The sequence below is a fragment of the Pygocentrus nattereri genome, chromosome 21 (genome assembly GCF_015220715.1).
Source record: "Pygocentrus nattereri isolate fPygNat1 chromosome 21, fPygNat1.pri, whole genome shotgun sequence".
In the NCBI taxonomy this organism is placed as follows: Eukaryota; Metazoa; Chordata; class Actinopteri; order Characiformes; family Serrasalmidae; genus Pygocentrus; species Pygocentrus nattereri.
The window spans coordinates 23,393,422-23,418,239 of record NC_051231.1 but is presented as its reverse complement, the minus strand read 5'-3'; the positions used below and the strand labels follow the sequence as shown (position 1 = coordinate 23,418,239).

General features: G+C 38.1%; 1 protein-coding gene across 2 annotated transcripts in view; it reads left to right on the top strand.

Moving 5' to 3' along the window:
• The window catches only part of cpne5b (copine Vb), a 236,459-nt gene that overhangs the window by 169,135 nt on the left and 42,506 nt on the right, over nucleotides 1-24,818 (top strand). For both annotated transcript variants that reach the window (XM_017712880.2, XM_017712889.2), the window contains 4 exons: nucleotides 1,334-1,375; nucleotides 3,089-3,164; nucleotides 9,603-9,656; nucleotides 14,686-14,747. In XM_017712880.2, coding sequence (XP_017568369.1) covers nucleotides 1,334-1,375; nucleotides 3,089-3,164; nucleotides 9,603-9,656; nucleotides 14,686-14,747 — 234 coding nt within the window. The remainder of the gene's footprint in view (nucleotides 1-1,333; nucleotides 1,376-3,088; nucleotides 3,165-9,602; nucleotides 9,657-14,685; nucleotides 14,748-24,818) is intronic.

Here is a 24,818-nt window from a genome sequence, read left to right as displayed (position 1 = left end):
AAAAGAGGTCAGAGCTGTGAAATTAAAAACAGCTCGGGATAGTGTGCGAGCAGCCCTCCAGCCCCTTTTGTTCCCTTCTCTATTCCGCCTCCTTACTTACTTCTCTCCCTTCCTCGTGTTCTGGATGGGTTCAGAAGACAGTCTATTTCTGTTCGCCGGCTGTGATCACTGATTGACAGCTGCCCGCAGGCAAGTCTTGACAACAAGTCTCTCTCTGTGTCAGAAAACATGGCATTCAGGTGACTGAGGCTTTAAGAAGGTGCTGACTCACTACCTTGAAGATAACGAAGCCTACGCATCTGGGGAAGGGTGAGGGTTGTATTTTCAGCGCCTTTCTTCTTCTTGCCTGTTGTGTGATGTTTCTCGCTGTCTTTTGGGGCGGGGGATTTGCAGCTGTATGATGTGGCGCTGGCACTGTGGGCAAAAAAAAAGTTTGTGACGGCTCGCGAAATAAAAGTACTGTGGAAAGTTTTCTAAAACAGAAAAGAAAAAACTAGTGGCACTTCATCACCCAAGTCTTTTTTGGCTGGTGGGTGGTACAGCTAACTGTATGTTAGAGTGACACCCCTCACTAGCCTTACTTAACACTAACATTCTGAAGACACTGACAAGGCCTGCCAAGCTGCTTCGAGGACGCTATTTTGAACTCCTGAAGAAATCGCCCCAAAACAACTCAGCCTCATGGCCTTTTATTTCCAAATGATCTTCATCAGGAGCACGCTATGTTCTTGGCATGACCGTCATGCTGCCTTTGCCAATCAAACCTAAAATGTTGCAATTAGCCGTGTTCCTCGTAAACAGCCTTAATGACTCGCGAGCGTGTTCTGCTTCAACTGTGACCAGAAGAGCCTGAAATGAAGCTTGAACTGAAAATGAGCTTTCTGATGCTGCTCTCTAAGAAATGTTCGCGGACCACACACAAGCCCTGCTTAGACTAATGAGCCTGATTGAGGAGAACGTGCCTTTTGTCTTCATTAATATGGGAATGAACTCCCATTTTTCTCCCTGATCTTGTTGGTGTAAGCTACGGAGCGAAACACCTAAAGTGGGATGTAAAGCCACCCCCATTATTGAAGCCAGTGTGACTGATGACTCAATTCAGATTCGCGCTACAACAAGCCAATTAAGCACGCTGGCGTTCAATTCAGCCTTCTCCGTATGAATTCTGATAGGAAATGAATGAACACTCATGATGACCAATCAAAGTTGAGAGTCAATGTTTCAGCTGAAAAGTTTAGTTTGCATCTAAATTTACTTCTGTGGATGTATTGCAATATTTTCTGTCCTTTGTAGGTCTTTCACTGTTTTTGTTGTTCTTGTTGTATTCTTTCAGAACTATCAAGGTGGAGGTTTATGACTGGGATCGAGATGGAAGGTTAGTGACCAAATTGTTTATTTCTTATAGCATGATTTGTTGCATAAACCTTTAAATGCAATGCCATTTGCCCCCTTCTGCCTTTATATATACTGTATATATACTGCATCTCCAACATCTCCAAAATGATAACTTTACAGGAGAAAGAAAAAATGTTAGTGGAACCAGAAATTATTCCAAGTAATTTTGCCCCATTTTTTTGGTCCATTCATCATGAAATTGAAATATAAATGGCAACAGTACAACAGGCATTTTCAAATTATGTAAAAAACCAAAAAATTCCAAAACTGGAGATACTAGGTCTGACTCTCTCTCTCTCTCTCTCTCTCTCTCTCTCTCTCTCTATATATATATATATATATATATATATATATATATATATATATATATATATATATATATATATATATATATATATATATATATATGTGTGTGTGTGTGTGTGTGTGTGTGTGTGTGTGTGTGTGTGTAGTTATATTATTATTATCTGCTACTCTGCCAAAGCCCTTCTTTGTTTTTTCATGGGTTATTTTCATTTGTTTTCTCAAGATCCAGAGTTATTCAGATCATTAACATCATATAACAGACAGTTTTATAGAGATAACATTTGTTGTGTCTTGTTAATAACTATATAACTTCTTTAAGCAAATTGCAAACAAAGGCAAAAAGCACCATTTACTATTGTGTAAGTGCAATACAAAAATAAATAAGAAATAAATGATTTACAATTTCAAGAACAGTTTTGTACACTTTAAATAAATAAAATTTAAAAGCAAAAGGCAATAAAATACGTTTAATTCCTTAAAAACAAAAACTCATTATGATGATGCAAGTTTATTGTGACAGTAGCCATAAGTGCTTCACACCTTTTACACACAACACTGGGAGTGAGAATAGCCATCATGTTTAAAGCATGTGTGTGCTTTGTAATTGGTTTTAATGCAGGTTAAGTCACTAGCTCTATGTGCAGGTGTCTTGGCTTTGAGCCTGGCTCACTACTGCTCTAATGTTAGACACTGTTTCTATCACTACATACCCACCAATTTAATTACGTCACTCTTGTGCAGTGGATATGTAAAAATGCCATAGAAACATGAAAACTGGTTCTTCTGTGGTATCTTTATTTTTTAAAGTGTAAAATAATTTGATCCATTCTGTCATTGCAGCTGTTAATCATGTGTTAAGCATGGATGCTCATATTATAATGTTGATAAAAATATAATTACTTGTGCAGCCCTACAAGAAAACTCTGCCAAGTCTTTTCAGTAAAGTATCTTTGTTTAAAAGTAATTTTACTTTTATGTACTCTGTGTTTAATGTGCGATATTTTGTATGAAAACACAAATACTGGATTCAGTATCAGCAGAGCAGTCTATATTAAATCATTCATCATTAGATCATCATTAAGTCACAGAAGTTTGTGGATGAAGCTGTGTGAAGTATGTCAGCTTTGAACATTTTCTGTGTAAGAAGTATTTTGAATTAATGTTTGACAACATCAACTATTTTTGTTATTCCTGGTTGCTAATGCTCTCAGGCACATACTAACAGTTAGCATAAGCAACTTTGCATTTAACGGTTAAAATACACTGATTATATTTGACAAGCAGGGCAGCAGGAATGCTAACTTGTCCTGCACAGTATGGCTGATGTTTTATGGGTTTTGCATTCTGAAGTCTGTAGCATCTGAGTATGCTTGTTATTCACTTTCAGCCACGATTTCATTGGTGAATTCACCACCAGCTACCGCGAGCTAGCCCGAGGTCAGAGTCAATTCAACGTGTACGAGGTGAGTTGCCTACAAACACCTCAGGCCATCCCATCATCCCTCTGCAAACACAAGCAGGGCTCTGCTAACTAAGCCCTTAACTTGGGTAACGAGTCCACAGATATCATTTACCTTTGATTTCCAGGTGAAGTCATTAAAACACTGACAGACATCTTGATCTTCCCTTCCCATTTCCCTCTGCATCCCAGCCTTTCTCAGTATTTAAAAATGATTCCACATCGTTACCAAAGCACAGGTAAATTATTCCATGCATTAGTAATATTTTCAAGACATTTTTTGCTATTTTTCTCCCTCAGGTGATGTTGGGAAATAGGTTTTGTTAGCGTTTCTGCTCCTGTGCGCTTGGAATGTGTTTTTGCAGTGGTAATCTACCGGACAGTATCGCAAGCCAAGTCATTATTAAGCGGTGTGAAAAGAGATTAGCATAAGAGTGTTCCAGTGATTGAACATTATTACAGTGTAGTTCCCACCCCAGAGGAGTTTGTCTGATATTGCTGTCAGCCCCTTGTCTGCACTCATCTCAGATTAACCAGTGACTTATAAGCATCGCCACAAGGACTGCTGAGTGCACTGAGATCTGTTTGTGATGTGCTCATGTGTTATTAGACTGGGGAAAACTAGAATGTAATATGAAGAAATGTATTTAGAGGTTGTGTTTATATGTATTCCATCATGTATATCATATATGGATTATATGCATTCCACAAAAATAGGTCGAAACACATTTCAGACTTACTTTGACTTTACACTAAATTTTTTTGCTTTAAATAACCCTGAAACTTAATTCTGTTCATTTTATTGAAATAAGTGGTTGAACAAAATATCACTACCAAAAAAACCATAGCACTACCAAAACTTTACCAAATGTTTCAGTAGTGACTATTTCGGAACTGACAACTTTAGTTACTTTTGAGCATAACTCAAAAACACTAGCCATACATGACTTGCAAACACAGCTCTAGACAGTTACACACACATAAATCTACCCATACACCCCTCAGTTGCCTTGCAAATGCCTTAGTATCTAAAATGGCTAAAGGAGATCTTTCTGAGGAGAGTAAATCTAAGATAATACACTCGCATAAGGAAAGGAAAGGTCAACAAATTCTATAAATATATATTTTTAAATTATATTTGCATATATTACATATGCAAATCTTACTTTTGCACGTTTCTTTGATTTTCCAAGTGGAAATAGCCTTATTGGAGCTGGATAAGTTTTACTTGGGGAGGTGCTGTAAAATAGGTCATGACTGACAAAATCTGTCATTTAAATCCAGTACAAATCTGAAAACTCTGTAGTCCCTCAGTAATAGTAGTCCTGTTAGAATTGACATCACAGTAATGTAAAAACTAAATCAGGTAATGGAAAATGGCACCTCCATTTTTATTTAAAACTGAAGACATATCTCTTTATACAGCACTTAAATTAGCACTGAATTAAGTACTGATTGTAATGTATTATACTGCACTTGTATCGTATTTTATTGTATTCACTGCTTTGTGTTCAACTCTGTTCCTTTTCTCTGGGTATCAACAGTGACTTTTTGTTTCTAGCAGTATCTGAGCTCAGGACTAGTTTTCTCTCTCACCTATTGGTAACTAGCAAAGACACTTTCTCTAGATAGACAAAGCACTTCTTGTAAGTCGCTCTGGACAAGAGTGTCTGCTAAATGCTGTAAATGTAAATCTAAAATGTTCAACCTGAAGACAAGACTAACAGCTAAATTGAGCTTGATTTGACCCAGTTCTTTAATCCTCAAGTTCATGACCAGACTACTGAAATCCACAGTGGTGGATGAAGTAAACAAATCATGTACTTGGGTTAAAGTAGAGATACCCAAGGTAAAATATTACTCCAATAAAAGTTCCTCCCTTTAGACCTCCACTTGAGTAAAAGTTTAAAAGTATTTGCATTCAAATGTAAGTCTCGAAAGTAAAAGTACAAAAAGAGCAATTATTAACATTTTTGTCCTTCCTGAACTCATTTTAGGTGAAAATATTCCAGTGTCTCTCTTGGTAAACCAGTCTTTTAATAGAATGTCATTAATTAGTCTGACACTGATGTCTATTAAAATGATCTTAAGCACAAAACACTGAAGGCAAACAGTTTCCATCCGGTAGAACCGAGTAGCTCTGAACTCACTTTTTACAAACAAGCAAAGTTTCAGTTTAAGATTTATTTGCAACTTAGTTACAAGTTTAAGTTTATTAAAAACTGGCTTTAAACTCAGGATCACAAATGAGTTTCCTTTACTATGTTGATCTGTAGGCCTCTGTTCATAAACATAAACCAGCCCAAACTAATTTACTATAAAATGAAGTGGTGTTTGTATAAATTCAGAAAAAAGGCACATCAGTCACGACTGCATATGTGGACACATTTCTATATTGTAGTCTATTTAGACAAAGTTAGGTTAGTTCATCATTTATGTTGAATAGACACTCCCAAAATTTGTCACTGCTGCACTGATGTTGAACCGTGTACTGCACTGGGTCGGTATGCCCAAAAGGTCAAAATAAGCTCAAAACAAAGTGACCGCTGTGCCCTGATTGGTGATCTTGCTTTGCCTTGATTTGTTTTGACACGTTATGGTTTTATATACATATAAACCAAAAGGAACCACAGATTTCTCAAAATGTAGTGGAGTAAAAAGTCAGATATTTCACTTTGAAATGTAATGAAGTAAAAAGTAAAACGTCGCACAAAATGGAAACACTTAAGTAAAGTACATGTACATGAAATACAGTAACAGTACAGTAAAAGTACAGTAACAAATTACATTTACTTAGTTACTGTCCACCACTGGAAATCCACAACAATTCAGTGTGTATTCCCTCCAGTACGCTAAGATTATTATTATGCTTTATTTGGAATTGCCTTTGATAAAAGACATCACCTCACACTGAAGTGAAATGAAAAGTCTCCTCCCTCTAATGTTGTGATATGGGTTTTCTTTTTGGCTCCATATTTACAATTAAGCCTCACAGTGTGTTGTTATTGTTCGGAAATGTGGTGCCTGTCGCATAATGCTGAGTTAAAGATCTGCCCAATGATGCTTCGATCCAGGCTATTTTGGCATCATTTGGACCTCCTCTGGTAAAACTAACCCGCTCCAATAGGGCTTAAATGAGCACATCCTCTACAGGGAACAAAATAGTATGTCATTTTTCTATGAGTTTTTGTGCACATTTTAATATACTGGAAAATAATAAAATGTAAGAGGTGCCATAACAATAATTGTGCATTACATTGTGCAGGAGGGTGTTCTCTGTAGAGGATGTGTTCAATCATTTTAATTAAAAAAACAACAATGCACTGGGGTGCTAAACCTTTTGCATGCGACTGTATTTTCTTCCAATTGATTGTGTTCTAATCAGCCAGCTATGTAAAAAAAAGTTTTGGAGCGGCACCTGAACTGGCCAGTCTGATTTCATTCCCCTCTGGATTTGCTCCTTCTCCTTTCATCATTAGCCAGTTTCTGACCACATTGCTGACCAGTTATTATTCGGGCAGACCATTCCCGCAGTGACACTGACATGGTAGTGGTGTGTACCACTGTGTGCTGGTATAAGTGTATCAAGCTCTGCAGTGTTCTATCTAGCCAAAAGCAGCTCTGCGGCCAGAAACTGACCACTGATGAAGGCAGAGAAGATGGCCAACACAAACTGTGCATGGTGACAGACTGCAGTTTCTAACTGTAAATTTGCTCCATATTTTCCCCACAGAATGTTTTTCTGTTGCTCTGCACAGGCGCTGGCCATGTCATGCATTTAATAAGTCAGAACCCGAAAGTTTGGCTTTTCTATTACTGCACCTGACCTTGACTTAAGCATAGTAGAGACCATTTGAGCTATTGATTGTGCAGTTTTTGAAGAATCACCCTGCATTAGTGATCTTTTCTCCTCCGCTGTAGGCCACAGAGTGCTAGCAGGTGGCTCCCGCTGCTTTGTGTGGATATCAGCACTTTACCCCTTTCTCGCTTTGTGTGTACACAGACAGTGGCCTCAGCCACATCCATCTTCCCTGCTTCACTCTGTCAATAATATGAATGACCCCACTGCTATTGGTCCTGACTATCTTCACCATCACAATGCAGGCAGAGTCAAGCGCCAGCAGTGCTTCACCTACCCAACACTTCCCTTCCATTCTCCAGTTTTCCGCCTCTATCTCATCCCACTCTGACCCCTATTTTTCCCCACCTCCCTCGCTGTGCTTCATTTCAGATGAAGGGACACATAACTAAAGGAAGCATACTCTTAAAAATAAATGCAACAAAGCAGTGCCATATAAAAACAACTTTCTTCTCTAAAGAAGATTTCAATGGGTTGGTTCTCTAAAGGGCCCATATCACACAGAACCAAAACAGTTTGATATACTACAAACCCATTTCCAAAAGGTTGGGACAGTAGGAAAAATGTAAATAAAAACAGACAGCAATAACATGCAAATAATTTTGACCTGTATTAAACACAGTACAAAGACAAAATATTTAATGTTTCAACTAATTGGCTTTATTATTTTTCTATGTATGATGATTTCTATGATTGATGCCTGCAACATGTTGGAAGAGGGGCATTTTTACCACAGGCCAGTTTAGCAACTGCACTCTCTTATTATAAATCCTTGCTGTTGGAACATGCAGAATGTGGCTTGGCATTGCCTTGATGAAACAGGCATAGACATCCCTGAAAAATATATTGTCAGTACATATAGCAGCATATCTGCTGTTGGAACAAAACCTCATATCTCCAAAATGGTAACTTCACAGGAGAAGGAAAAAACATGCTTTACTTTTAATGTAAGTCAATGGAAAAATGTACAAAACTGAAAAATGGAGATACAAGGTTTTGTCCCGACAGCAGCGATATGTTGCTTCAAAATGAGTATGTAACTATGTAATTGTTCCTATGTTACCCAAAGTTATCCATGCCATTGGCACTAACACACCCCTATATCATGAGAGATTCTGCCTTTTGGACTTTATGCTTGTAGATGTTGGGTTAAATCTGTTTCTCCTTTGCCCAGAGAACAGCATGTCCATTATTTCCAAAAACAATTAGAAAAGTGGACAAATTTTTAAATAACAAACTAATTTCATGACACAGCACACTTTTCAACTTTGCATCAGTCCATCTCAAATGAGCTTTAGACCAGAGAAACCGGCGGCGTTTCTGCATGTAGGTGCTATGAAGCTTCCGCTTTGCAGAGTAGAGTCTGTCCTTGTATTTTAAGATGCAGCAATGAACTGTGTTTACTAACAAGCTTTCTCAAGCTTACATATTTTAATTATAGCTGTATGTCAGTGCGTCTAAGGGGATTCACTGTAGGTTTTTAGCTTTGCCTTGCATGCACATATTATGCTCTGGATTCTCTGAATCATTCGATAGGGGTATAGACTGTAGATGGTGAAACTTCAAAATTTTTTGCAGTTGTTCTGACAATCCCCAATTCCACCCACTAGTTAGGACTCCCCCAATCACACAGTACTATCAACCCTTGGAGGGTGAAAGCTCTGAGACCTGTGAAGTGCTACCACATCTTTTTGAATTGTCACTCACGCAACGTCATTGGACAGCCAAACGCACTCAGAGGAAAGTGCCAACCGCCAGATCTGTTACGTCAGCTAACAGACACTTGATGGGGTGATGGGGGATAAGGGGGAGCCAACCAACCCACCCAGAGAGAGCGAGGCCAGTTGTGCTTTCTTGGTCTCCTGGCTACGGATGGCTGTAGCATCACCAGAGATTGAACTCGTGATCTCCTGATGACAGGGCCAATGCTTAGACGGTTGCGCCACTCGTGAGCCCCAAAAATTGTTTTTAATAACAAATCAATTGTACGACCGCGTCAGATGCTGGGGCACCTCAAAAATGGGTCTGGATACACCACTCCATGGTAAACAACCACGCACTACAGGTGTGGCAGACAGAGAGTAGGTTAAAATGCCAGAGTATACCTTTGAAGAATCACCCACTGAAAGCTTTGTTAGGGAACTAAAGTGGTTTGTCTTTTGGTATCTCTCCTTTAGTTATGTTTCCCTACATGTGATATGAAACACAGCTGGGAGGTAGAAGGAAAAAGTGGTAAAGTGGAGCAAGACAGATGCAGAAAATTGGAGAGTGGAACAGCGAGATTATTTATTGTCACACAGTAATGTTACTCGACTCTGGCACATAACTGAAGAATTCCATGTAACATCACATATGTGTGAGCTTTGTAGAGGCCACTGCTTTAGCGTTCTAGCTGCATTCTCTATAGATGGAGGTGGTTTCCAGATTAATCATTAATTGATTTCTTTTCCAAGACACCTTGCTGTGAACAAGAGAGCTGTTTGTTATGCATTTAACAAGTCCATATCTCATTTCCACACAATCCGATCTGGGGGAGCTTGTTTAGATTCAGCTCCTGAAGCCAGTCTTCTGCCTGCTTTGTAGGTGGTGAATCCAAAGAAGAAGATGAAGAAGAAGAAATACGTCAATTCAGGCACGGTGAGTCACACGCACATGCACACGCATGCATGCACACACACACACATATGCTGTATATCCTACATTTGTTTAATTTCTTCTTAAAACAGCCATTAAATACAAGTTATTCATTTATCAGGAGATTAAACACAAGATAAACTACTGTCATAAATAGGGGGAAAGTCAAAGGAAAATAAAGGTTTCCATAAGTGGAGTTCAATTATTGAAAATTCTAGAAAAAAGTGGGACTGCATGCAACCATGCAAGACCTGGTAGACGACTAAAACTACCACCATAAAGTAAACAGTACTTACAACTTCCACCTTTGAGAGAGAGGATAAAATCAAGCTTCAGATCTGAAAAATCCACAGGTGTTTCTGTCCATCCCTCCACTGTGAGAAGACAACTCAACATTGTGGGTCTAAAAGGATGTGCAGCTGCCAAGAAGCCCTTACTGAGAACAGAAATTGATGAAAAATAAGAAAATTTGCCAATCAAAACAAACTGCTAGTGTTATCAGAGCAATAGACTGACCACCAGTCCAGATGTGAATATCACTGAATATGTTTGAGATTATTTGGTTTGTGAGAAGCAGAAAATACAACCAGCGTCTAAGACTGAACTTTGGAGATGTGTAAAAACATCCCCGCCAATTTCTTTGAAAAACTGAAAGCAAGTCTTAAGAAAAGAGTGGAAGCTGTAATGAAAACAAAAGTTGGACATACTGAAAAATGACATATATTCAGTTATTGAGGCTTTTGTAAATTTTCTGTTAAATATATTTTTTCTACCGTTTACCCTCCACTGAACACAAACAAAAAATAGTATCTTTTTCTAAGCCACTTCTCCTTCTGGGTCGTGGGGGTGCTGAAACCTATCCCAGCTGTCATTGGGCAAAAGGCCGGATACACCCTGGACAGGCAGTCACCCTGGACAGGCATAGTCAATATATCCAGTATTTTCTGCTGTTGACATTGCTGAAATGTAAGATTATTTAACTTATTTCCAAACATTTTTTATTTGTTTTAAGTCATTTTATTAGGTAAAATTATCTATATTGTTTTAAGAAATACACTTGAAACAAGCTAAATTATCTGCCAGTATAGAGAGATATTTTTTTCTTAATAAAATTACTAGAAATAAGCTAAATAATCCTATAATAAGATATTAAGATATAATAATATAATAAGAATTAAGATAATTTCACTTGATAAGATACTTTTTTTGCAGAGTAAAATGGAAAATGGTTGCCTAAACCTGAAAAATGGTTACCCAAAAATGAGTAACCTGTACTTAATGGTGATTTTGACTGGAAATTAAACAAATGAAGGGTGGTCTCTGACTTTTGGCCAATACTGTAAGCATATACATGCATGCATATATATACATACATATATATATATACAGTTGTTTGCAAAAGTTTGGTAACCCCTGGTCACATGGCATGTATTGTTAACATGAAAACAAGTTAACACATCCTCTACACCCGCGACCCTGATGGAGAAGCGGCTTAGACAATGGATGGATGGATGGATGGACATCCTCTACAGAGAACACATTTTAATGCACAGTTAGTTTGTTTGCTGAATTGAACACATTGGGGAAAAATAAAACATGGGATGCTGCCTGTGCAAAAGTTATAGCACATTTTCTATTATGACACATTTTCTATTTAATTGGTTTTGTTAAATATGTTAAACTCAGCAAATAAATGCAAAATCTTCATCGCACACACACACACACACACAAATACACACACATGCTCCCACAGTCTTTAATTATGACAGTCCCTTCTGCTTGTTTATGTTAGGAGTGAAACAAAACAAAGGCATGCGGCTTCCACCTGTGAGAACACAGGCTTTCTGCATTAATTGCTATCTCCTTTCACCATGGCTGCTAATTAAATGAGTCAAGAGAAAAATAATCATTGGGCGCTTTTATTCGCAGCTGCGCTGAGACAATGTTCGCCTGTGATGGATTCTGGGAAAAAGCAGTGCTGGAGAGTCTGAGTACATGGCTGGGTATTGTGTTTAACAGATGGCCAAGGTTAAAAGCCAGTAGTAGCCTCTGTAAAAATGTACATGTGTGAGAAAGAAAGAAAGAAAGAAAGAAAGAAAGAAAGAAAGAAAGAAAGAAAGAAAGAAAGAAAGAAAAGTAGAGGTGTGTGGGCGGATGGAGGACGTGAAAGTGGATATGAAAGCGGGAATTTGTTGCTCAGGAGACCTAATGTGACATGAGTGTGTTATGCAGACTGATGGCTGCGCCAAAACAGCCCTCATTTCCTCCTGCAGAACAAACTCAAGCTGGCAACATCCGCTAACTTTGGCTCCTCTGCCCACCATCATCATTCATTGTCTCATTCATAACACATGGAAGGTAATACAGCAGGCAGGTTTAGATATGAGAACATAATCTGCTAATCCATTTGAGAAAAGGCCCCATATTTGGCATTCCAAAAAGAACATATGCTGCCTCAACTAGAGCTGCGCTACTAATCGGATATTGATAGCAATCACAATTTAAACTCTGCAGTTTGCTAATTCTCAACAGAGACACAAGCAGTGCAGTAATTTCTTGACTAGGCCTGTCATGTTAAAGAAATTTTAGCTGATGATTAATTTTCCTATAACAGGGGTCAGCAACCCAAATATAAAGAAGAGATATTTTATCCTTTCCACAAAAACCAAACCACCTTGGGAGCCACAACATTATATGCCCATTATAAGCCCATCTTGGCTGTAAATAAATCTGAGTATGTGCTAATGTACTAGTATAGGCTAAAAGTATAATATAAATGAAAATGGCTATAACAGCTTTTCTCACATCTCCAGCAGGAAACTTTTCCTCACAAGTAAAACCATGTCTTGTAAAATGTCTCTTAACATTCGACTTTGTATGAGGCTGAAGTCAACTTCTTTTCGTATTTTGAAGTCAGATTCTTGTTCATATTTTCCTGTTCCACCTTAAATGACCTCAGCTTTTTTAGTGTTTGACAGTTTCTTGTTGCTGTTTGACCATATCAGGAAACCAGCTGAGTGCTTATGAATGTAAATAAGTCCATTTGTCTCAAAATGATCAATGCTCATTTTCAATCTTTCTCCTTGCCTTTTCATTGTCCACTAAGTAAGTAAAATGATCTGCATTGCTATGGTGACCAGAAGTCTGAGCACCAACCTTCAGGGTTAATGGGTGAATGAGCTACATTATTCTATATTAAGAGGCTATATTAACTCCATTGTTTAAGATGATTTATTGGGAAAACTGTTGGAACGATCAGCAGAGCTTTATTTTACCGCAAAGGAAGGTTTTTTTATATTTACCTAAAAATCGAATTCTGCTGTGGAGCCGCAACAGGGCAGCAAAAGAGCCACATGTGGCTCCGGAGCTGCATGTTGTCGACCCTGAACTATTGCAATAAACGATTTAATTATCTTTTGTGTTTATTGTTTATATGAAAATGCAAGCCTAAAGCAGCCAGATTGTTTTTTTTCTTTACTATCTTGCTTCCTAGCTATCTATACCAGAATGTCCGCTAGGAATCTTGGACGCTGGAGACCAGAAACAATTTGCTGGACAAGTGAAGTAAAAATTTGGTCATATAATGTTATTCTTGCTTATGTTGTACAAAACCTACATTGTGCTATCACATGACGTAACAGCCTAATCCAAATGTTGCATAATGTATTTTCTCCAGTAGCCTTAAATACAGCTCTTCGCCTTAGAAAACATTTGTTGGCACGACTGCTAAAAGCGTTTTATGTTCTCTTCATGGCGGCTGCCAACTGAAAGTCCTCCAGCTGGCCAGAAGACAGTCTGAAACAGGCTCCGCAGCTCCAACAACAAACTTATTGATTAGACCACATGTTTTAGTGCAGTGTGGACTGTGAGATCATGATAAACATGTGTTGCTGCTTGTAAACGATCACATAAACTTAATGTAGACATTTGACTCTTAAAAAGGTTCTATTTAGCACCATCTACAGTACATTCTCCATCAATCTAAGGAACCCTTTCATGATGCAAAGAACTCTGTAATCATGCAAAGGGTTCCTTGTTTGTTCACTGTTCTATATAGAACCATTTTCTTGGCTAAACAGTCTGTGAAGAACCATCATTTTTTAGAGTGTAGAGCTTTGAAGTTTGTACCTCACACTCCTGATTAGGACATAGAACTTTTAAATTTATGTGGTTTGTCTGTGGCATTAATCCATTTTCAGCATCATTTTTAGGAGTGTTCATGAAAATGATGGATTGTATATGAAGGAAATTTAGTGCATCACTTTCTTCAATACCCAAACAAATCTTTTGAACATTTATAAGTTATTAGCAATTTTCAGCAATACATCTTAGCAAAACAAACATTTTAGTCAGTTAAAAAAATGGAATTACTCAGAGTAATAAACTTTTGGTTTTTGGAATGTAAGGATTTTTTCTACCATATTTTGTATATAACTTCAACAATATTTTTGTCAAGTTATCTTGCTTGAGTTTTGACCTCCACTTCTGAAATCCTGCATATCAACGTCAGCACTAATGCTGTAAATTGATGACCTACAGCTTCATTCATCATTATAGACACATAATTTTTGGGAGTCATGGGCTGGAGGTTAGGCCTTGTGACTGGAAGGTCACTAGTTTGATCCCTTGAGCTGACAGGACATGACTGAAGTGCCCTTGAGCAAGACACCTAACCCCCAACTCCTCCCTGTGCACTATGGATAGGGCTGCCCACCACCCTTGGCAAGTGTGCTTTCTGCCCCCTAGTGTCTGTGCATTCACTACTGTGTATGTGGGTGTTTCACTGCACAGATGGGTTGAATTTCCCTGTTGTTGGACTAATAAAGGGTAACTTAAAGTAGTTTACTTCTTTATTTTTTTAGGTTTACAATAATTATTTGAAACCTGTGAGGTTGACCAGCATATTAGAAAAGTTTGTGTGTGCATCTACTTGTACACAACGTCTGTTTTTCATTTTTGTCATATTTGTGCAGCCTGAGTTCCTCACAGCTTTGTGCTAAACTGAATTTTGTTTTTCGACCCTTTTGCGCAGGTGACGCTGCTGTCTTTCTCTGTGGAATCCGAATTCACTTTCCTCGATTACATCAAAGGCGGGTGAGTAGATAAGCAAAGCTGGCAGATGTGGAGTCTGTGCAGAATGTCTGAAATGTCTTGTCTGTCTCCCCCTGTTGTGTTGCCTGTGTACGCAGCAGCAATATGGAATTTTTTCATGATTAACCGTTTATTAGGGATTCTTAGCTATAGACAATCACAGGTTTCCTTTAGACAATTAGGCAAACTAACAATAACAGTACTAGAAAAAGACAGACTGATATTAAAAGGGAAAAATAAACATGAAATACACTCTGTGCAAAAGTTATGGCACCTTTCATACTTTTAAAATAAATGAATGGACTGTTTTGGATATACAACCTTTTGTTACAACAGTGACAAATATTATTCAATGCTTTATATGTTTATCTTTCAACATATTCCACCTAAGAAAGCAGCCCTCATGTTCTCAGCATTTTCTTTAGTATTTTTTAAGTAACACTTTATTTTAAGGCTACCTGCATAGGGACATTCCATTTAACACTCTTGAGGCAGCCTTGAGGCAATGGTGCATAGCAACAGTTCCTGTGCAGTGATTGGACAGAACTGAAGATGCATTCCCATGCAATGGAACTTGTAATGATGGCAATAGCAGAAATGTTTTGGGTAGGCCTGAGAAAAAGTGGATAGGCCAGTTTGGCAGAACAGCTTCCATACGTGCTAATGTTCTGCAGTTTCGTTGCATCAGGCTACTGACTATGTCTAATAGCCATGCAGTCATCACCCTGCCTACTCTAATGTTTTTTTCTATATTCTGGCTAGAATACTTAATTTACACCAACCCAACAAACACTTCAACACGATGTACTATACACTTTATAGTATAAGGCATTTCTCTGCTCATCATAGGCATTTTTGCCCATAAAAAGATATTACAAAGTTAAAATCAGATACACATATGAGGAAAAAAAAGTAAACTTAAAAATCCAAATCTAATCATTGAAGCCAAAAGCATACTGCCATGTTGGGTATTAAAACATATTTATGTTGCATTTATGGCTTACCTTTGATTATTGATGTAGTAAAACTGATGATGACAGAAAACTGACAATGGTGATGTTATTTCGGCTTTTGATGGGTAGAAAACAACATACTCTACAAGGCAAAAGCGTCCTTTAGGTGTTCCCCATTACATCTTTCAACTGCAGCTGGAACTTTAAATTCTAAGACTACTGCGCTGACAATATCAATGTACTGAAGCCTTGGGACAATGGTGGATAGCAGTGGTTAATGTGCAGTGAATAGACAATTGAGAAATAAAGGTGGAGCTTGGAGAGAGTGTAATGATTTGATTGGCAGTAATACAGAGGCAGCACTCATATATATACAAATAGAAATTTAGCTTAAAAAAATCGAGCTTAATAAATATTCTTTCCTTATTTGATTAAGTAGGCCTGTGATTAGCCCCTGACTAGTAAGAAAGAGTTCTATGGAAGATTTCTATGCCTTAAAACTTTTCATACATATTTTTTCAATATGCATTAATTTACATATCCCTATACAAATATCCTGTACTTGAGTAGAAGTAGAAATAACCCTCGTAAAAGTTCCCTGTCTGTCTTTCTATGCGAGTACAAAAAAACTCTCAAAATTATAGATGTACCTAATTATCAAAAATAAAAGTACTTTGAGTCATTATTGAAAACATTATATGGCAGCAGACATGAATAACAGAGTTAGTGGTGCATGTCTGCAGCCTGACAAGTCTTCTTAATGAAAACTGTATTTTTATACTTTAACTCAAGTAGAAACATTCAGAGGCAGTTGCAGTTAAGGAACCAGCCTTGTGACCGGAAGGTTGGCGGTTTGATCCCCTAAGCCGGCAACACGTGACTGAAGTGCCCTTGAGAAAGGCACCTAACCCCCAACTGCTCCCCGGGCGCTGCGGATAGGGCTGCCCACCACTCTGGGCAAGTGTCCTCGCTGCTCCTTAGTGTTCACTAGTGCATATGTGGTGTTTCCCTGCACGGATATGGGTTAGATTGCGGAGGGGAAATTTTCCCGTTGTGGGACTAATAAGGATTACTTAATCTTAAAATGTAGGACTGACATTTTGTTCTTAACTACTTATAAGTTGTGTTATATAGGAATTGTCTTAACATTGTGAGAAACTGAACAAATGCCCATCACTTTTGTTTAAAGGCTGTTATATTAATGCAAGGTCATTTATTTCATAAAACATCTTATGTCATCTTGCAACTATGGGGGAAATTTTGTGAAACTTTAAGTTGGCCTGTGAAAGGACACAGCCATTGTTATGAAATTCCAGGTGGTTTCTAAGGTGTTGCTATGTCGTGGTTATTGGTATCTACGATAGTGGCTTAAAAAGATGTTGCTAGCCCACTGTTATAAAATCCCAGATATTTGCTAAGGTGTGGCTGATTCAATGCTATGGTATCCCAGGAGTTTGCTTAGGTGTTACTAGGCCATTCCTATGATGTCCCAAGGTTCTAGCTTGAAAACTGCAGAAAAAAAGCGTTGAAAAATAAAAAGAATCGTAGGTTGGCTTTGTCAAGCCAAATTTATTACTGGCATTAGATGTTTACAAATATTCACATACTGTTTTATTCTGTGTTTATGCCTGTGTTATGAAGTCCCTATATATGTAGCTCTCAAATAATGTGTTACAGAATTTGATCATTTTTAAGACTTTATTCAAGGCTAAGATCAACCTCCTCTGTGGTGGAAAACCACTGATGTAATTTAGTTCCACATGTAATGAACATCACAAGACGTATTTGGTCTTATGACTCTTAGTCACATGCTAACACTTGACAATCAGGGCTTCATTTTACTGAAGATAAAGAGCAGTGGAGTAAAAAAACAAGGTCATACATTGATTGGCTAGTCTTTTAAATGCTTCGACATTTCACTGGGCGGATGGGGCGGGCTCCGCTGTCATCTCTCCGAATGAATCAGCACGCCGCTGGCACGTCCAGGGCCGCATGAGTGAGCATTGGACGCCCCCTTCCCAAACATAGAGCTATTTTGGAGAGATTTTTGAGGAAACCACTCAGCCTGGTCATTGTGTGACAGATATGATTTGAAATGGTTCCAGCACTTTTAAATGCTCATTCAGTCTGATATTCTTCCCTCCAGAAAGAGAGGTCACCGTCAGTCAAGTTGACGGTGCCCTTGGAAAGACTAATTTGATGTTTCTGAACAAGGAACAGAAATTCTTGATGCTTTCTAGCATGGACAGGACTGTATTAGGGCATAAATTAGAAGAAAAACATTAACATTACGAAGAATTACAAATAAATGTCAATACATTATTTTGTTTTTGTGTGTTAGTTTAATAATTTTCAACCTTTTCCAAAAGGCGAGCCAGTATTTGTAGTGACCATCTAATAGTACTAGGGTTGCCATGAGTACAGCTAATCAGATATGATGTTTAGCTATATGTCATTAACTTAAAACAGGTGTGTAGTTGAATTATACAAATCTTTGTATTGGAATCTAGCCTGTATTCTTCCAACCAGCTCACCAGACATCAAGAAAATTTTTAAGATATTCTAGTTTAGTTTTTTTTTTTTTACTGTATTCATGCTTATTTTATCTAGTCAAATGTTCTATAGTGTTTTACAAGCCAAAATGCACTTACTGTCACAATCAATAGGCTACACTTAGGCCTGTTTTGTTTTCGAGTGTCACCCTAACCCCTTGGAATTGAGTTACAAGGGGTAGAGGTTGAAATCTTGCTCTACAAAATAGGACAATCCTAAATAAAAAAAAAAAAAAACATTTCTTAATTGACAGGCTACTAGCGGTGTTCTATAGGCAACATTTAGGGAATCATATGCTTTCAAAGAGGGGTATAAGACAATTATTTATCATCGCTTACTGCTAATTCTTTGGTGTTATGAAGCTGAAGTCAGACAACATTTCTATTGAATTCAGTAACTTTAAGGTGCACCACTTGCTGACACAGTCACCCAATAGTGGACACACAGGTTTATAGAAAAATATTGCCAGTAGAACAGAATGCTCTGGACCAGCCACACATGAGTCTAAGATCACAGTGCCCAATGCCAAGCAATAGCTTGAGGGGTATAAAAACCCCATTATTACCAAACATTACTGTTGGTCCTTTCATTATGAAACATTAACACATTGTAAAGGGGAACTGGACCTTCAAAATTATGTGAAAACATAAAACAGGACAAAAATGGAGGTTTTTATGAGACAGTGATGATATGCTGAGCCTTCTTTGTTATGAGACATCTCTTTTAATTTAGACTTTTTTGTTTATGAACTTCACTATTTATATTTGTCTTAGAAATACTTTGTAAGCTTTTAAGCAGATTTTTAGTTGAGACAGTCAGTTACATTCAAATGAACATTTGACTGCTACTGTAAACATAGAGATACATATGCAAAGCTGGGTAATGCTATTAATTTCATAGGAGTATTACACAAGCAATATATATCTAAAATACAGTTTCCATACACAAAATACATTTCACTGCTGTTGGAACAAAATCTTCTGTCTCCATAATGATAACTTTACAGGAGAAGGAAAAAACTTACTTTGCTTTTTATGCAAGTTAATGGAACCGGACATTTTGCACGTAATGTTGGTCCACTTATTTTGGTCTGTTCACCCTAAAAATTTACACACAACGCAAAGGGCAATAGGCATTTTCAAATTATGTCAAAAACTGAAAAATGGCAAAAATGGAGACACAAGGTTTTGTTCCAACAGCAGCGATATGTAACAGGAATCAGTTTAGTTCTATTATTAAACATACCACTGAAGAATGCTATATAATGAAAACTTTGTATCATTGGTCTCAAAGACAAAACAAGGACACAAACAGCTTAATTGCACCAAATGGGAATGTGAATAAGCTGCACACATCCTCATCTGAACACAACGCATCTTCAAGCTTAGATCGATTTCATCTTGACCACGCTCTACAGGGCACTCATTTAACTTGTATGCCTTTCCTTTTCGAAACACATCTGCCAAATGGCACTGGAAACGTTTTTTCTTTCACTGATCACAAAGAAAGTGACCGAAGGTTGTTGGCTTTAAGTGAGACATAAGCCGCTTCTGCAAATGATCAGCTCTGTTTCTCTGAGAAGAGCTGTCCACTGCTAAGAGTCTGTTTCTTTCAAAGATGTTTCCTTGTTGTTAAAAAAGGACACTGGATGTATGACAGTGTGGTAAAGAAATCTGCTTGCACAATGACATCTGATGAACACACAATCCAACACATCAAATATAAATCTTGGCTACATTGTCATTGATATTTTTCATTAATCAAGGTTTATATATATTTATATATAATATGTGTGTGTGTATATATATAGGGTTAGGGTTAGTGTGTGTGTGTGTGTGTGTGTGTGTGTTTGTACTTTTCCACAACCTAATACAGAACAAAGTCAATATAGCTTAAAACATGTAATTGCAATAGATTATGGTATAATTATGATCCCTAACTAAAGGTCCTGAGACATACCCTTGAGGGCACTATCACAATGATTAGAGGGGTAATGTCCCATTAACAGTTTAGCAGCTTTTTTTCTGAGAGTGTATGTTCTAGGCAGAAATTTAAGCTATGCTCACATTATTATACAACAGAATTACTATAGAATTGTTGCTCAACATCATGCTCAGATCTGTTCTTTCTGCGGTAATGGTTTACATTCACGTTTGTAGCAGTACATTCTGATCTGGGACAAAGGAGGCACTCCCAGATTTCCCCTGCGGACTTTCCCTCAAGGGAATCCCTCCCACCATCTTGAAGGGAATTCCGATTCTCAAAAGAATGTGCTGGCAGCCCCTCAAACTCTTGATTTGACTCAAGGGAAGGAACAGAGCACAGCTTGCCTTTTCAGTGTATGAGTGCAAGCAAGAAAGCCTGGATAGAGCAATTACTTTTTCTGTCAGAGTGTCTTAAAACAGTCTCTATCTTAAAAGATAGAGCTTTTTACAGTCCTGTACCCTTCAGACATTTGCCTGCTGTATACCCCCACTTGCTCCTAATACATACATGTATGATGCATATGTAAGACATTTAGCCTTATAAAATATGTCCCCCTTAAAATATGAAATATGTTTACAATACAGTGACACTTCACACCAGATACACTGAATAATCCTGAATAAATCATGTTATTTACAAGTGCAGAGCGGCCTATATAACACCACATATACATGTGAGACAGTCTGCCTTAGGCCTGGGCAGCAACTTAAAATAATTAGCATCATATTTTCTAGTTAAAAAATCATGATTATCTGTTATACCACCCCAACCCTGCTTCAGCTTTGACCTACTTTCTATTCTATTTTGTTTATATGCTTTTTTTAACATTAAATGTTATCTTGAACATGTTTAATAGTTTAATAGAATCACATATTAAATAATATAATATTGAGTCACCCAATATCTTTTGGAACCTACCCGTTGTTATAATAAACATTGCTGTAAACACATGCATTCATGAGCTTCTTCTGATGCAGATTTGCTAATCTGAAACTCATGTGCAACTCAACTGAAACTGCAAGTGGCAGCATAGCATTTCAGTGCATAGCAGAGAGAACAAACAGGCAGTTTCTAGGCTCTAACCCTAACCCAGACAAGGCTATTGGAGCATCTGCATATAAACAAATTGTGAAGATCAATTTCCCAACATATTTACAAGCTTTTAAATGCTAACTTTGACCTCTAATTCTTTCTTAGCTTTCTCCAAAAACAGTGATCATCACCTTTTACTTTGCTTGTACATTATCAAGAGTATCTGATTACATTGCCCTATCACCTAGGCCTGGTCTCTGGCTACAAAACGAACAGCAAATAACAAAATGTTCAATAACATGTGCCACAGAGCACATTCAGCACAGCAAATTCATCCATTTGATTTTGACAGCCCTGAGGCTTGAACCAGCCCTACAAACATACAATCAAAAAATGGTAATGTTTAATTTGGATTTGTGCTAATTCAACCCCCCAGTGTGAACTCTGCCCTAGTTTGACCACAGGCCATGATTTTGCTGGATCTAGCTAGCCACTGAATATATCAGTAGCATTGCACTGGTGCCAATATTGTTTTGGTGTTGGCTCCGATACTCAGTGTCTGTGATGGGTACTGATATTGATACTTACTACTAGAGTTGCACTGATATGGATACAATGTCTGTATCAACACAGACACTGCACTTAAACACAGCGTTGATCTTGGCGCTAAGGATACCGATAACTTTGTCCGAGACAGCAAAGCAGTTTATGACGTGTATGCATGCATAGACAGAACATAACAACATGTCTACAGTGTGGGTTAACAAGTAGCATTAAAGATTCTTGTCTGAGAATCCAGGGGTGTCATGCAAGCCAAAATTCCAGGGAGGAGGGCACAATTAGATCAAGAGGCAAGGGGGTCTTTTCCCAGAAAAAAAGAGAAAATAACGACACAATTAACATTTTTATTCAAAGATTTTGAAGAGATATTTTAAAACTTCAGAATTTTTGTACCTCGGTAATCTTCTACTTTAGAATACAATTATTATTATTGTTATTATTATTATTATTATTTGGTTCTTGTTGTTTTCAGAATCACCATTAAGCTATTCACTTGTCTTTATACCTGCTTCACACAGATCGGCAACTTTACCTGCCTGTTCATCCCTTGATTGGTCTGAAATGATCATATGAAACAAATCTTGCAATTACATCTGCATAAATAAACATGAAGGAAAAATAGCCTACAGTCTTAAAAGTTATGGTTCTTCATGGGTTCTTTAGGAAAGGCAATGGTTTTATTTTGTACCATGAGTTCTATATAGAACCATTTTATGTTTAAATGTTTTTTTGCATGGGTGTCGATGTCAAGCTTGTAACACTTGAAAATTTGAAAAGTGGAATTGTACAAATATCAGGACATATGAGGGCAGCTGGGTTAAAGTTAGTATCAGTATCGGTACTCTGTTTTGATCTATATTAAAAGATCATGGTATCAGTATTGAAATAAAAAAGTATTGATGTATCCCTACATGTTGGCACATGTTGTACAACTGTCTCCCTCCAAGCAGATGTAAGTAAAGTCTGTGGTCTAGACTGGTGAGCAGCCTGTGGGTCTTGAGTGTAATGTGAAGTGACAGGGTGAAACCAGTGCCAGAGAGATGAAGGGGAAATGATGTGGCTGAGTGGCCAGGTATGGGTGGACTGTAAGGGCAGGGAGGCCTTGGGCTGTTGCAAGGGTCATGCAGCCAGTAGTGCTACTGTAGCCATAGGGTTACACCTAATAGGTCTTATAACACAAGAAAGGAGAGGTGGTCAATATGACAAGAATACAACATCACAATGCTTGAAGATGTTTTCATGATACACAATATACAGTTTATTTTTGACTTTTTTCTAAGTTCGATAAATTAATACAGACACAATGTAAGGAGCAAAATAATCATTTTAATCACTGTCTAATACCATTAACTGTCTAATACCATGTAGTGAAAACCACTACAATTAAACAGGCTTATGCTGTCCTGGACTTCCAGAATTGTAGGGATTTTGGGACTTGTGATCTTCCAACAACTACAGAGTTGATCATGAATTTTTGGTCTAAATCTAAATGTAATCTGAGAACATTTTGCTCAAGTTTTGAGTCTACGCCCAACTTGACCTGATGAAATTCTGTCTAAACTTGACTGTAACCCAACAAAATTCTGTCCAAATCTGACTGTTGCCAAAGAAAATTCTGTCTGATTCCGACTGTAACCTGACACAATGCTGTCTGTTGCCAACTGTAACCTGACACCATGCTGTCTGATTATGACTATAACCTGACACAATGCTGTCCAGTATTGTATCAGGTTACAGCTGATACCAACTGTAACCTGATACAATACTGTCTGATCCCAAGTGTTACCTGACACAGTTCTGTCTGATTTTGACTCCAACCTGACCAAATTCTGTCTGACCCCAACTGTAACCTAATAAAATTCTGGCAGATTCTGGCTGTATCCTGATCTGTCTGATCCCAACTGTATTCTGATAAATTTCTGTCACTGTAAACCAGAAAAATTGCCTGAGTCTGAATGTAGACCAAGAAAAGTCTGTCTAAACCTGAATGTAGATCAGCTAAACTGTCTGACTCAATCTATAGCCTGACAAATTTCCGTCAGGACCCAGCTGTGTCCCAACAAAGTTCTGCGTGTATGTGTGTGTTCTTGTTATGTTTGCTTATGGAGTCAACATGAGCAATGATATTCGGTCTATGTGAGCAATCTGACTGCGCTGAAATAGTATAAATTGATTAAGCTCTCACCCAAATGAAAAGAGGAAATTGCCTCTCAAGCTGAAGCACACTCCTCACCATTGCAAATATTCCAGGCCGAACAAGATGGCATGGTGAGGGCAAAGCGAGAGAGCAAAGCAATACCGGCCTTTATTACAATTTGCGGTAGAGATGTGCAATCAGAAATAGAACACTCCAGAGTGGGTTAAAGACGTCTTACAGGAGTGTAGCCACTGATAGAAATCAATTATGATTCGTCTGGTGGCCGAGCAGAGGAGCAGAAAAAGAAACAGTACAACAGTAATGAAGCAAGGAACAGCTCACACTTATTTTAGCCTCAATATCACATCTATCTATCTATCTATCTATCTATCTATCTATCTATCTATCTATCTATCTATCTATCTATCTATCTATCTATCTATCTATCTATCACTTTCCTTCCTCTCCCCTTTTTCCTTCTGCTTTATTTCTCTCCTCTTTCCTCTCTGTCTCTCTCACTCACACTTTCTTCTCTTTCTCTTGCCTCTCTCTCTCACGTGTGCATACAGACGTACAGAAAAGAGCACTTGCTCTCTCTCTCTCTCCTCCTCTCTCTCACTCACGCATGCTCATGCACAGGTCTGATTTGAGCTCTCCTGCTGGCTGAGTGAGTATGCACTCTGATTAAAAACTGACCTTTACCTCCACGGGGGCCGCTCCTGATGGCTGAGTGGCAGATAGCCCGTAGAAACACCACCGGACCTGGCCTGACATTTCTATTAGAGCCTAAGAGCTCCCCTTGCTCCGGCCACAGCACGTCTGTAATGGGACAAAGACATGAAGAGGAAACAG